The sequence below is a fragment of the Gopherus flavomarginatus genome, chromosome 8, assembly GCF_025201925.1.
Source record: "Gopherus flavomarginatus isolate rGopFla2 chromosome 8, rGopFla2.mat.asm, whole genome shotgun sequence".
In the NCBI taxonomy this organism is placed as follows: Eukaryota; Metazoa; Chordata; order Testudines; family Testudinidae; genus Gopherus; species Gopherus flavomarginatus.
Window position 1 is genome coordinate 17,898,730 of NC_066624.1, and position 14,717 is coordinate 17,913,446.

The following is a 14,717-nucleotide window of genomic DNA, read 5'->3' on the forward strand; positions in this document are numbered from 1 at the left end:
ACTTATGCTAAACAATCTGTTCCACTTTGCATTTTGCTGAAACATTGGGAGTTCCTTTCCCAGACCTTCAGAAGAGCTCTGCATGGCTCATAAGCTTGTCTCTCTCACCAACAGAAGTTGGTCCAATAAAAGACATCACCTCACCCTCCTTGTCTCTCTAGGTTTGTAACTGGCAGAATGAGGTTAATTTATAGAGCTGCCTTCGTTGTTTCAGCATCTACGCATAATTGCCACATGATGTGTTACATCAGTACCAGGTCCAGCAAGGGATAATGACTTGGCAAGCTTTTCCCACACTGTCTCACATGCACCACAACTATACTTTAAAAAAAGGGACCATCTCTGAAGACTGGGCAGTTGTCGTGTGTGTGAAAAGCAAAAGACACAATTGTAGTCTAGTCTCTTTCTCTCTGTTCATTCTATTCTTGGCCTCTTTATCTGAAAAGCTAGCAAGGCTGCCAGTTGTGACATTGGCTTTAGTGAAGGTGACATCTCTCCACCAGGCACTGGGCTTGTGCAGAATGAATTGAGCTCCACTCACTCAACATTCGGCAGATATAACAATTTCCAGGGTGGAAACCTCAATCCGCAAACTCAGTGGGAATTTTGCCACCGACTTCAATTTAACCAGCTCAATATGTACCAGAGCTGGATTTGAATCAATGACTGAGATCAAGGACTCTTCCACATCTGATCTCTCATTCTCTAGGTTTAAAAGTTAACACGGTCTGAATTAAACCTCACTGAATAACATAAAAAAGGGAAAACTGTCCCCGATCAACCAATCAGTCACCAGCACTTCCCAGAGTGAATGTAAAGCATAGGGACACCTGCAGATACAGCTGTGGTTTTGCACTTATATGTTACATGACTTATCACCTTGTTACTGGAATACTCCAGGTGGGCACCAGACAAATATTGCGCTGCATTGCCTCCTAAAAAATCTGGATTAGTTTCTGAACATGTCAGACAGGTGATCTCTACAAAACCCATCTCCATAGCTGCCCCACTAAAGATATGGATGTCTGATGCTCTTAAAACTGAGAGAACAAGTATAATATTCTCTAGCAAAAATCAGAGAATAGAGTTAAAATTTTCAAAGATGCCTAAGTGACTTAGGAGCTTACATTACTGAAAGTCAGCGGGACTTGGGCATGTTGGAAATGTTAAAAAACCAAATGAGTTCTCAGGTCAGAAACGAAAACAGTCTAAAATCTTTGCGACATCTTAACAAGAGAGACACCAAGAGCTTGAATGGCAAGGTCAGCAATGTGACAGCCAGTTCAAACATCAAGCTGAACCCTGGGAATGTAAAGAGACAGCAGGAGGATGCTCCACACTGCCCAAGGGTCAGAGCAATTTATGGGATATTCAATTCAAGGAGCAAGTCAGGCTTATGCCTCGCTGTCAGGATCTGCTCATGCAAGGTGCTGAGTGTGCTTAACTCCCACTGATCTTTATAGGAATTGAGCTCCCTAAGTACATTGGAGGAAGCACTCAGCACATTTCAGGATCAGGCCACTGAATTAAAGAAAGAACTATAATTCCTATTGGACATTTGAAGGACGCTAGTTTGTTCTTTCTCTTGTATCATCTGCTTTGGTCTGCGTAGAAGGCTAGACTCTCTTTATTCCCATCCTCTCATTTCATGCAATATTGAGCACTGGCTTTACACGCATGCTGTATGGACAAACTGCAAGACAAGTCAGCTGTTCCAGAAGGTATGCTTTACCCTGAAACAAGCACAGTCCAACAAGGCTTACATCTGCTTTATGTACTACAGCATCACAAGCAACAAGTGCCGGGAAAATGGCTTATTTCTTGGGCTTTGTCTTCTATTTGTTGTTCACAACAGACAATGCAAAAGACTTGCTTTAATAACTAAAAATTCTTCAGGGTTCTCAAGGACTTTCATCCACTTTTGTGACCTCAAATAACTAAATGCTCATTGATCTCTTTTTATACTCTGTTTACTGGGGTGCAGTGTAGTGAGAAACACAAAGGTGAGTGCTGTGTTTTGCAAAGGTGCTGACCACCTGCGACACACACTGCAATCAATGGCAGAGATTGTATCATGAATGACTTGTTCAAGGCTACACAGTGAGTCAGTGGCAAAGTGAAAATAAAACCAGCCTCCTGCTCTAGCCTTTAAAAAATACTTCCCACCCTCCACATGAAGTTCTGAATAATAAACATCCATAGAACATGGAGTAACAGTGAAATATTCAAGAACTTAGGATATACTTAAGCACATGCATAAATCCATCTTAAGCATGTGCTTAAATTTAATCTTGAATAAGGATGTGTTCCTGAACTGAGGCCAACAGACACATTCAGACTCCTTAAGTTAACAGGTGAGTGATGTCCTGAATTTCCCTACCATGCACAGTTGACACTTTGGAATAAATCAGGATTGCTAATGATGTTGAGATTTTTTTTCTGAAAGGTGATTTTTTCCATAGTGAAATAATTCTTCTCTAACTTGCTAGTATTAAAAACTCTTTCTATAGCTGCTAGTGATTTAATTTATTATTGCACTTCCAGGGAGGCAGATGTTAGCTGTAAAATACACATTACTCTACTGTTCAAGGTCTTGCTTCAAAAATATAAAAGGAAGCAGATACAGGCCACAGAGCTTTTGTAGATTGCAGCTTCTGTTATTCTCTTTGGGAGATGCACATCAGAAAGTGATTACACTCAGTGCAGACTATACTGTATACCTGTCATGTAAATATATTTTTATTAGAAGAAAATCCAGCTAGGAGTTTGGAGAACTGAACTTTACTGTTCTTTCTGCAAATTTTGTAATGAAATGACATCCATAAAACAAATCGGTTGGGAAAAATCAGTAACATGACTGGACTTTTTCTGCATGATGTAGTAAACATCTGTCATATGGCGGTGCAGGTGGGGGAAAGAATAATTTGCTTGATTACTGATAACCAGGAAGTAATGTAGATACTCAGTGATACTTCCAGAGATAGTGAGATCTTCCAGATTAATTCCCTAAATACACACCAGCAGAACTCTCTCCTGATTCCATTACCTTCACTAAAATGTGTCATGTTATCATTTATTTTGACTTCTCCTGAATATAATGCAAAAGAGCACATATGCCAAAAAAAGGAGTGCCTGGGCAAAAATTAAAATTATAATTGAATAAAAGGTGAAGCCAAGCAACTTCCCCTATCCCAGGTCACAAAACAACCAACCACAATCAGACCAAACTGATAGCCCTCTCCCATACAAACAGCCAACACAAAACCAGGAGAAATTTGGCAGTTCTGTATTAGTGTTGCTTTGAGATTTGGGGTTTGAACAAACTCCAAAACTAGGGTTGCCAACTTTCTACTTGCACAAAACTGAATACTCTTGCCCCGCCCCCTGTTCTGCCCCTTCTCTGAAGCCCCACCCCTTCTCCAAGTCCCTGCTCCTGCTCACTCCATCCCCTCTCCTTGTTGCTCGCTCTCCCCACCCTCACTCACTTGCTCATTTTCACCAGGCTGGGGCAGGGCTTTGGGATCCAGGAGGGGGTGAGAACTCTGGCTGGGGGTGCAGGCTCCAAGACGGGGTCAGAAATAAGATCAGGGTGTGGGAGGGGGCTCTGGGCTGAGGCAGTGGGTTGGGATATGGGAAGGGGTGGGGGTGCGGGCTCTGGAGTGGGGCCAGGGATGAGGGGTTTGGGGTACAGGAGGGAGCTCCAGGCTGGGATGTTCGGCGTGTGAGAAGGGGCTCCAGGCTAGGGCAGGGTGTGGGGAGTGTGTGAGGGCTCTGCTGGGGGTGCAGATTCTGGGGTGGGGCTGGGGATGAGGGTTTGGTGTGTAGGAGAGGGCTCTGGGCTGGGACCAAGGGGTTTGGAGGGCAGCAGCGGGATCAAGGTTGGGGCACGGGAGGGATGCAGGCTCTGGGTGGCGATTACCTCAAGCAGCTCCCAAAAGCAGTTGCATGTCCCCCCTCCGGTTCCTAGGCAGAGGCACGACCACGTGGCTCTGCGCACTGCCCTGTCTGCAGGTGCCACCCCCACATCTCCCATTGGCCGCGGTTCCCAGTCAATGGTAGCTGCAGAGCTAGCGCTTGGGGTGAGGGCAGCGCACAGAGCCCCCTGGCTGCCCCTACGTGTAGAAGCCAGAGGGGTGACATACCGCTGCCTCCGGGAGCCGTGCGGAGCCAAGGCAGTCAAGGATCCTGCCTTAGCCCTGCTGTGCCCCTGACCAGACTTCTAATGGCCCAGTCAGCACTGCTGACCAGATCCACCAGGGTCCCTTTTTGACTGGGCATTCCTGTCAACCCTACCCGAAACTCAGAGAGGGGCTAAATTTAAACCAATCTACACACACACACACACACACACACACACACACACACACACACACACACACACACACACATATTTGCAAGAGCCCATGTGAAAGAGAAATGCTAAAATACATTCAGTATTACTCCCACCTCACAATAAAATTATCCAAGCAAAGACCAACCAAATCTGTCATCAGCAACCTTGTAGAAGCATTTGCAGTATGGACTGGAAAAGTCTGTAATGGACGCCAACATCAGTTTGATTATTTAATATTTTGCATTTGTCCTTCTAGCTTATGTACATAAAAGCTACTTGACTTTTCAAATCAGCCCTTAGATTCCATAATGAAATTACGGGTTCCATGTAAGCCTTGTTGCACAGCTAGTGAACACCAACTTTCATAACAGTTTTCAAAAACCTGGCCAGGGCTAGTTTGGATGCAGCTGGTCTTCATCACTTCTCTTGTCTCATGAAGTCATTAGATGAAGGCTTAAGCATATGAACTTTGTTTTTTTAAAAAGTGGAGATAAGAGACACAAGGACTGTTTTTCTTCAGCTAGCAAAAGAGTCAACATACCCGAGCACCTTTTTCTGGAAAACATTTGCAGCCCGTGCTGCAATCTCGACCCCCACATGGTCCGTTATAGGATTTCTTCCCACCCTGTAAAAGAAAAAGAGGAAAATTTGAGTAACCAGACCCTTCTTGGCATCTGAGAGCATTCTCAGCCAAAATGCTGTAATTAAGAGCTGGTTCATTTCATTTCGATGATCTACATTAGTCATGCGGATTTGTTTGACATTAACTAGACAGGCTAACTAACTTGTACCTTTTAAGCAACTGGCTCATTTTCAGAATCACTGATCATCTCAATATGAGAAAATGTCTTTAAAACTATTAGAGGAAAGACAGATTTATAAACTGGGCCCGATCCTGAAAGGTGCTGAGCGTTCTCTAGGCCTACCGAGTTTCACCGGAGTTGAGTTGCTGGGATACTACTACTAGTTTAGGATCACTCCTTGGAACCAGAGTTGTAGCTGAACCAATCTCCCGCATCCAAATCTCACAGACCTTGAGACAGTTTAGACCAGCCGTCCCCCAATTTTTCCTTTTGCACACCCCCTTGCCAGTAGCAGAATGTGGCGCGCCCCCCTGGGCTGGGCTGGGGGCTGGAGTCTGCAGTCGAGAGTGGGGGTCAGAAGCCGAAAGCAGGGACTTGGGGCAAGGCCGCAGCTGTAGCTGGGGGTAGAACAGGATTGGGGACAGAGCGGGACCGGGGGGCCACTTCCTCCCAGCCCCCTCATGGGGACTGGGTCAGGCCCTGCCATGTCCCCCAGACATTCCTTTGCATTCCCTTAGGATGGCCCACCCCACAGTTTGGAGACCACTGGTTTAGACCCAGATCTGACCTTTGTGGCTCATGGCCATCTCTGTTTGTAACTAGTCTCAGTCTATGAGCTAAGCACCAGAGAAACTCACATTTTTAATAGAAAGGAAAAAAAAAACCCTTTAGTACACAACAGATATAATAGTGTAAGGAAGAGAGTAAGAAATGTAACAGTTTGAATATACTGGAAACCTGGGTCATCAAATGGCATTCTACCTGTCCTGGATTGAGAGACAGAGCTGACTGAATACCAGCTCCAACCAAAGAGCAGATCTTCTTCTGATTAGGGGACTTGGAATTTTCTTGTTACATTTCCAATAGCTATAAATCACTAAAATGTCACCTATTATGTTTGCAGCAATGGAGAAATGCACTTTTCAAAAAATAAGTTATACAACAGTTAAATATGCCATTTGCCCCTCTAGTGACTAGTCCACACAGAGGATAAAAAGCCTGCTACAGATTCCTGCTACTGATACTGCTACAGCTGGAGTGATAGAGGTCCATTTTTAAACCCTTCTTAGAGTTCCTAACCCTACAACACACACATCATAATCTCAAGTGTAGAGTCTGCAAACCATTAATCGTATAAGTAAAGATTTGCAGAACATGTCCCTAAGAACAAAGAAAGGACAATTGGATGACTCGGGTCAATGCAGGGCACAGTTTAAGGTTACATAGGTGCCCTAACTGTGCATTTCCAAACCATAATGCATTTGGATTGTTTATTTTGGGGATAACTACAATATTCTTGTAAGTTTTTTTTATCCCAGGGTCTTGATGTGAACTTTCCAACTTACCTAGTTTAATGTAGTGTTTTGTTTTTGTTTGTGTTTTCGGGGTGTGTGCACTGTTTGGGAATTAACTAAATAAGTTTAGTGGGACTCAACAATCCTTTTGCCCCTGAAGGTTCTCCCTCCAGCTCAGGATTGAGGCACATTGCTGGATCGTTGCAGGAGAGGTTTGCAACGCCACTGACAATGATGTCCCAGTACTAAAAAGAAAATGAGCACTTCATGGCTCTCCATCTAGCACCTTCAGGAGCACTATATTCATTCCATTCACAAAGAAAAGGTATTTTTCCGCCTGTTTAAAAAAAATAACTTCCCTTCTCTGATGGATGTACTCAAGTGAATGATGCAAAGGGCAGTCTCCAGGTTTTGAAGTGCTGAATGAAATAACAGCTTCATCCCCAGATGACCAAGATATGTATCAAGACAAGCCCAGGCTAGAGTCAAACATTTCCCTACTAAATGCATTCTTGGAAAATATTTCTGAAGCCTTCAAAGTTTCCTAACATCTGGAGTGTAAGGAAGGAGAAGAGAAAAGTTTGCACAAGGAAGCTTCTCATTGCATCTTCGAGAATCCTCATTACACAGGCTTTCTCAAAACAAAATGTTGCCAGAGAGGGCAACAATATCAAGTCCAATAGGAGGGTGATGTAATGCATTTTTCACTGAAGACTATTTTTAAATAATAAAACTGCATTATTTGTTAAAATGTTGATGATCGCATAGTTACTTTAGCCACCTACTTCTTACACAGGGCGGTGTGAGCCTATATTACCAAAGAGCTGAATAACCAGCTACACCTTTTCTTGCCCTGGAGGTATGTTGCCTCGTACGGCAAATCAGTCATGACTGAGTCCATGCAATTGTAGGTGGCACCAATTCTAAGGGGCTGTTCTGTTTTACGGCCAGTTCCTGCAAAGTTCTTGCACTTCCCACTGATGTCCTAAATGTAGTAGGACACAAGGCCTATAGGATCCCAGCACCAAAAAGAAAAGTAAAGCAAATCAGACAAGATGACAAGCCATGAGAGCCAGCGCAGGAGGAATCCTGATCCAGTCAGGAGACCGGGGCCAGGAAACAAAGGTCAGTTTACAACAACCAGGAAAATGCAGAAAAAGAGACAATCTCTTTGCAAGCCAATGGGATGCACTCCCATTAGGCAGCAACAGCCTTGTGCACCCAGCTGCATGCTATACAAAGACATGGAGGAACCAAACATATCCAGATTTTCATCCATTTCAGCCTTAGTTTTTGTGATTGCTTAGCTTCTGTTCCACCCTCTGCATGTCTAGTCCTTGCCCCAGGAGCCTTTTGAGCAAGCATGCACTTCCTGAAGTCCCATCTACTTAGCATTTTAGTTTTTCTCCCAGGTGTAAGTTATGCAAGAGAAATCTTTTTTCATCATAGGCATGGACTCTTATCTAGCCCAAACTGCAGGCGACTGGACTAGACAGGCCAATTATTCTTTCCTAATTTTGTGTTTTTCCAAGTAACTTTATTTAGGATATGAACCTGTGTAAGGCCCTAATCCACTCCCAATGAAGTCAACAGAAATCTTTCCACTGACTTCAGTGGGAGCTGGATCAAGCTGTAATTGAAGTTTATTGAATACAAATATTAACCTGAAAAATTGGTCTGTGTTTCATGTAAAATGGCATGTTTGCACTGTATTTCCAAGTTTCCTGTCCTGGCAGGAGGGGTCGTTCTACTCACTTGTGAATGAAAGAATCTGAGAAGGGAAGAAAGCAAACCAAAACTAGTTGGCTATGGACCAGGTGTTACATGTCACAAGTATTTTATTTAGGAGAAGTAGCTGACATCAGACACTCCCAGACTGCTTAAATAGCAAATGGCCATGCATAACTTTAAAGGTCTGTATTTAACTTTTTAGAATGCATCCATCGCCTCTGAAACAAATCATTCATACATTTTTCACTAAAAGGAAAAAACCCCTAATGTACAAATGTAAGGCTCATTTAAATATTTATCGATGGCAGTTTGAATATGTAAGCATGGGCACTCCAGGCTCCATGTGTGTGTGTCTGTGTGTTTATATTCAGAGAGAAGATCTTTCCAACTGTTCTGCGATATTAAATTTCAGAGTCTGAAACTGACAAGGACTGCTATGAGGGAAACAATGCAAGGGCTAAAGAAAGAAGGGTCCTGAACATAGTGGGAAGTACTGTAGATTATAATAATATTGAGTTAAGCTCTTTGAATGTCAATGATCAGAAGCAGTTAGTTTTTTAAAAAATAGTGTAAATGTTTATTTTTCCATAAAGAATAGCACAGAAAAATTAAAAATGGGCAGATTCAGACTTCATTTATACTATACCCATTTAAATCTGCAGTAACTCTTTTACTGATTCCAGCTGAGTTACTCCAGATTTGCAACAGCGTAGCTGAGATCACAATCTGGCCCATAATGTAGAAAGAACATGTTGTTTATTAGGATATGTCTATGAAAGTGAATAATTATTTAAAAAGCCATTCAAAAAACAAATGCTACTGTAAAAACATAACATTCCTCCTGTTTTTGGTATATATCCATCAAGCGTGTATGTATCACTGATTTAGTGATAAAGAATCTGATCCAAATGGAAATCTTTCCATTGATTTCAATGTGCTCTGGAACAGGTCCAAAGAAATTAAAGGAATATAACAGCTGGGATGCCACAAAATATGCAATAGACACTGTTCTTGTGCAGCCTCACCAAGGGATTGTAAAAAAAAATATACACAATTATTACATCACCTGCAAAACCAAAGAAAATTATAGAAACAATATGGAGGGAAAAACCCAGCAAATTCAAGAAGTCATTTCCCCATAGAGCATTGGTTCTCAGCTTGGTTTGTGTGTCACAGACAGGTTTCAGAGAGTTACAACCATTTTCCTTTTCTTTATGGGAGGGTTGTCCCATGTTTTTTCTGTTGTAACATAGCATCATGGTATGGGAAAGGCTGAGAACCACTGACAAAGGATCAAGACTTCTATCAACCAGGAGAAAGGAAACTACACCTCAGCCGAGGCCAAATGGATGCAAAGAATACAGATGAAGAACCAGCAGCGGAAGAGGCTAAACCAATTCAAAACCTATTGTAAACACCTGTCTATTAGAGAATCAGTGGTGGTAATGGACTGTAAATTGGTAGCCTTCTACCAAATTTGAAATGTGAGGAAGCAAAATAGGAGGTGCGAGGTGTGCAACAAGACTAGAACACCTCTGTTCATAACAGGACATGAATCTCTGATAAGGTGGATGGAGAGAACCAATACTAAGACTGGCAGGATTCACCTGAAGAGAAGTAGTAAGCATAAACTGTCTCCCCCTTTCCCCGACTTATTTCCCACACTGCCAAACTGCAAAGAAGCTGAACAGATTAGGAGAGCTAAGGTTTCATATGGCCCAAAACAGAACTTTGAGGAGAAACTCCACAACCTAGCAATTATATTCCTGAATTTGCAGGAAATGGATCGCAATAAAAACTTCTGGAACCTACAAGGCAGCATATTTTCCAGATAGCTTGAGGGTCTTACTATTTACTGCTGATTAGTCATTAGGGTGTTAAATGTACAGTACAAGACATTCTATTAGCCTGATATTTCTCAGTAGAAAAACCTAACTAGATTGGATAGATATATTGTATACCTAAATGTTTTAACTCCATCTCTACCTCAATATAACGCTGTTCTCGGGAGCCAAAAAATTTTACCGCGTTATAAGTGAAACAGCATTATATTGAACTTGATTTGATCCACCAGAGCATTGAGCCCCGCCCCCCCAGAGCGCTGCTTTATCACGTTATATCTGAATTGTGTTATATCGGGTGGCGTTATATCGGGGTAGAGATGTATTAGCCATGTGAGCAAATTAAGGCTATTCTGAAAACCTTAGTTTTTCTCATTTCCTAACTTTTAAGTATTTAATATTAAAATTTTATATTTATAAAAATATAAATAGTTCATTTCTTCCATTGTTGTATTAACATAGTTTTAAGTATTATATTTATACATATATGTCTGTTTGATCCTGATCGTAAGAACTCTTAACCATATGATACATGCCATTCTTCATGTAACTAGTCTCACTGAAGTCAATGGGCCAGATTCTACTCTGTTAAAGTGACGTAAATCCAGAATAAGTTCACTGACATGAATGGAGATCTTCAGGATAAAATCCATAAAACTGTGGGTCATTGTTATTATTTATTATCTGTGTTGCAGTAACACCTAGGGGCCCAGATCTCGACCAGGACCCAGCTGTGCTAACTGCGGTACAAACACAGAATAAAAACACAGTCTCTGCCACAAATCATTTACAAACTAGTCTCAGACAAGAGATGTGGCAAGCTATTCACATTGTTCAGAAAGGGCATAAGTGATCCAGTTAAAATACTGCTATGTCATATGCCAAGCAGATTCGTATGATTGTCAGAAGCCAGAAGTAAATTGATAGTCTTGCCAATCCAGCTTTGTGTAAAAACAGTTGCCAGGATTTGTTGGCATCAAAATAGCCAAACAAGTGGGAATAAAATTACGTCTGTGAGCAAAAATATCAATTAAATTACAGTGCAAACAGAAATTAATTCTGTGAAGGACTCCACGGTGCCTGAACTCATTTCAACTTTCCTCCTGGGAGAGTCAAGAGGGGAGCCACTTGTCCTGACTGCTTAGTTCTTTTTAAAGGACTCCAACTTCACCTTTTGAGGCAAGTTCACCTTTTGAGCCCATCTGCTGGGCTCCAGCCAAGACCTGAAACAAAATCCAACCAATTCTACAGAAAAACACACAGGGGAGACATCCTGGCTCCACTGAAGTCAACAGCAAAACTCACATTGAATTCAATGGCACCAGGATTTCACATGGAAGAGAGAGGAGGGGAAAATCTCTTTGAGGTCTCTGTTTTCAAAATCAATATGTTTCTCCTACAAGTTGCTGAATATTTGTAAACTATAAGCCAGTGTCAAATAGTGTTGAGCATGACAATGGAGTGTATAGAGCCCTATTCCAAATTACTGATCTATATCACAGTAGATTCCTGCCTACACACCAGCTCTCATAATATATGGTATAGACTCAGGGTACGTCTGCACTGCAATCAGAGATGTAATTTAGCTAGCTCAGGTACCAACAGCAGTGAAACGGTAAAATGGATTATTAGCTCTTCACCCTGAGTAGCACCTTATTTCTCACACAGTCCAACTGAAGCAAATGGGCTATTTGCCTCCAGGCACTGCCGCAACCAAAATATTCAATAATAACAATGGTTATTTGATGCCAGTAAGAAGATCAGAATCTGGCTCTGAGCAAGCAGGCTGCTCAACTCTGCTGATATTTTGTTGGTAGGTTACTATACATCTTTTTTTTCTGAACAGTTGATCAGTCAATACAAGTGTGGCTAAAACCAGATGGTTTATTTATGGCCTACATCAGCAGGGCCAAAATACAAAGCCACCAGCTTAGCTTTTTATATGGGGCCTATTAAACATGAACTTGTAACTAATTTACTAGTTAATGTTAGGGTTCACCACCTTGTTAGACAAACCAATTGCCTCACACATTTTCATTCCTGTAATAGAACTGGCAAATATTTTTACTGGGCAGCTCAGGTTAAATGAAAAATATTAAAAGAAACTAACCCTTAGTCAGACTCAAAGGACACAAACGGCAAATACTGGTCCTGTTGAAGTTAATGACAAAACTCTCATTGACCAGAGTCCCCTCCGCCATTTTTTTTTGTAAATGTGCTATTGTCCTGTACTGGAATTGCACTTTATGTATTCATTTATTACAATTATACAAATTCATGTGTTTTTTAAAAAAGGCCAAAAATATAGCTGACCTCTATAAAAAGATCAGTTGCTGATGTGTTCAGGAATACAATACATTGTGTTTTCTGAGGAGACAAAATTTTCCGTTCATTTAATAAGGCTTTGGGACAGATCCTGCATTCCATACTCATGACAGTAATTCTTATATTAGCAGTCTCACTGGCTTCAATGGCCAATGGGACCATTCACCTGATTAAGAGTTCTAGGACTGTGGCCTTGACATATCTGTCAAAGTTCAGCCTCTTAGTCCTGTTGGTTTGATTTTCATGCCAGCAAATCTACCCCATATCTCATTTAGAACATCTCTGGAGAATTGCAGCAATTATATCCAAATGATCAGACTCCTCTCTTCTCAGAGACTTGCTGCTTTAGAACAGGCAGCTCTTTTGCATCACTGAATTAGATGGATGTGATCATCATAGGTTTAAATTATCCACATGCTAGGGTAAAGCAGTTTTCAGAAATACAATAACTGCTGGGATTCAGATTTAGTGCTGCCTGTCAGGTGATAAGCATTTTCTACTGCCAGTGCCAATACAGTGTTTTATTCCCATAGTATCAGCTCACATAGCATTCTTCTCCTCCTCAAATCACAGTGCAATGAACAATATATCTTTTAACCATTAGACACTGGTCTAGGCTCATCACTGGAAGAAGAGTAATAAAATGTTTACAAAAACCTGTTAATAACAGCATCTCAAATAGTATCACCTGGCTTAGAGAATCAAAAGCTTTATCCTAGCAGTTAAACACTAGGAACGCGTCTTCATTCATTCCACCAAGGTCTCTATTATTGGCTGCAAAGTTGCTAACATAGCCCTTGTTCATCTGCCACAGTGAAAACTGGTCTCTTCATCAGAGTTCACCCTCTTTGCTTGGTTTTAGGAATGTTGCAGTCATTCTAAGAAAAATCTTCCTGACATAGTTAACTGGGCAACTGTTGCATAATTACTACATGTCAGAAAATAAGCAGCCTTATACAAGACAGAATTACCGCTTATATAGTCAGTGTTATGGCAAGAAACACACTGCACCAGGAGCTATCATAATTTCTATACAGACAGCATCCACACCTGAAGCATTTCCTGACCTTTAAGCCTTGAACAGCATGCCTTACTGCGTCCAGAAGCAGATCCTGTGAACCAGACTCTATGAGTTATATCAGATCATTTAGAACCTTCACAGTCCAGCAAGGACACAAGCTTGCCCAGAAATAGTTGTGTTTTTTGTTGTTGCTGCTGTTGTTGTTTCTTCTGTACATTAGAGTTCACATCTTCTTTCTTAGGGGTGAAATTCACGCAGAATATTGCACTACTTAAATACTTTGGGCGGGTACATATGCATGCATAAGAGGGAGTCCACACATGGACAATGGGGGAAGCCTTTGATTCCCTGCACACTAGGGTATGTGGGAGGTAATTCTCTGTACAGGCCTCATGCAGGCCAGTGCATATGGCAGCATCGGGGTGTTATGCTGGGGCATGTCCTGGGAACAATGATCATGCAAATACATTACCCCTCAAAAGAAGGAGCTGCAGAATTACTGCAACCCACAGTGTGCAGAAGTCCCAATGCAGATATCGCCCTCCTACATTATCATCTCTCTTCTTAAGCCATCTTAAAACCTGTCTCACTTCTCCTTATCAGCTGCCAAGATGGAAGCACAAACTTCAGTAACTGTTAAGCATTTGCAAGTAGCATTACATTTCACAGTCATAACATTCCCAGACTGCCAGTGCACCATATCCAAGCAGAAACTGGGTTTCTTTGCTACTCAGTATGAAGCTAAGGGTTTCTTGATGAGAGAATGGTTATGTTTTCTTTTTTGGGGAGGAGGGAGAAATCTTTCACTGTAATAAGCTTTGTAGAAGTATAACTGAATCACGATCTGTCAGACCTTATGTTGCAAGATACCATGATTTTCAAGGCTACTAAGGCTTAATAAGCATAAAACATTGGTCCATCTTAAATTACAACCATGAAGTCCACATTTGAACCAAACAAAGTTTTCCAAATTGGAACCCAGCCTCTTCTAGAACAAATCTGCAATAAAGTACTGTCACATGGTGAGTCAGGTTTTACCCACCCACTAAAAACTTTTTATCCTAGACGGCATCCAGTAACATTGCCTGTTTTAATGTGAGGCTAGAAAAATGTAACCACAGAACAAAACAAAAACAGGGAATATTGTGTTTTGGGTTACTTCACCCATTTCAGCTATAACAATGAGTACAGAGGCTGGTGTAGTGTAGGCCAATGCAATCATTACTTGCATACAGTGTGATGGGGCAAGGCCAGATGGCTACAGTAAAGTACTGAGAAACAGGTATGTTAGCCCCAGGCTAAACATATCCCTAGGACCCTGGTAACCAACGGGCTGCCGGTCTTCTACCAAGACCTCCTCCGGACCTG

The 14,717-nt window shown here is 41.7% G+C and overlaps 1 protein-coding gene across 2 annotated transcripts in view; it reads right to left on the reverse strand.

Moving 5' to 3' along the window:
- COL4A6 (collagen type IV alpha 6 chain) overlaps positions 1-14,717 on the reverse strand; it is a 200,248-nt gene that overhangs the window by 120,198 nt on the left and 65,333 nt on the right. For both annotated transcript variants that reach the window (XM_050965151.1, XM_050965152.1), the window contains exon 4: positions 4,875-4,958. In XM_050965151.1, the coding sequence (XP_050821108.1) occupies positions 4,875-4,958 (84 nt within the window). The remainder of the gene's footprint in view (positions 1-4,874; positions 4,959-14,717) is intronic.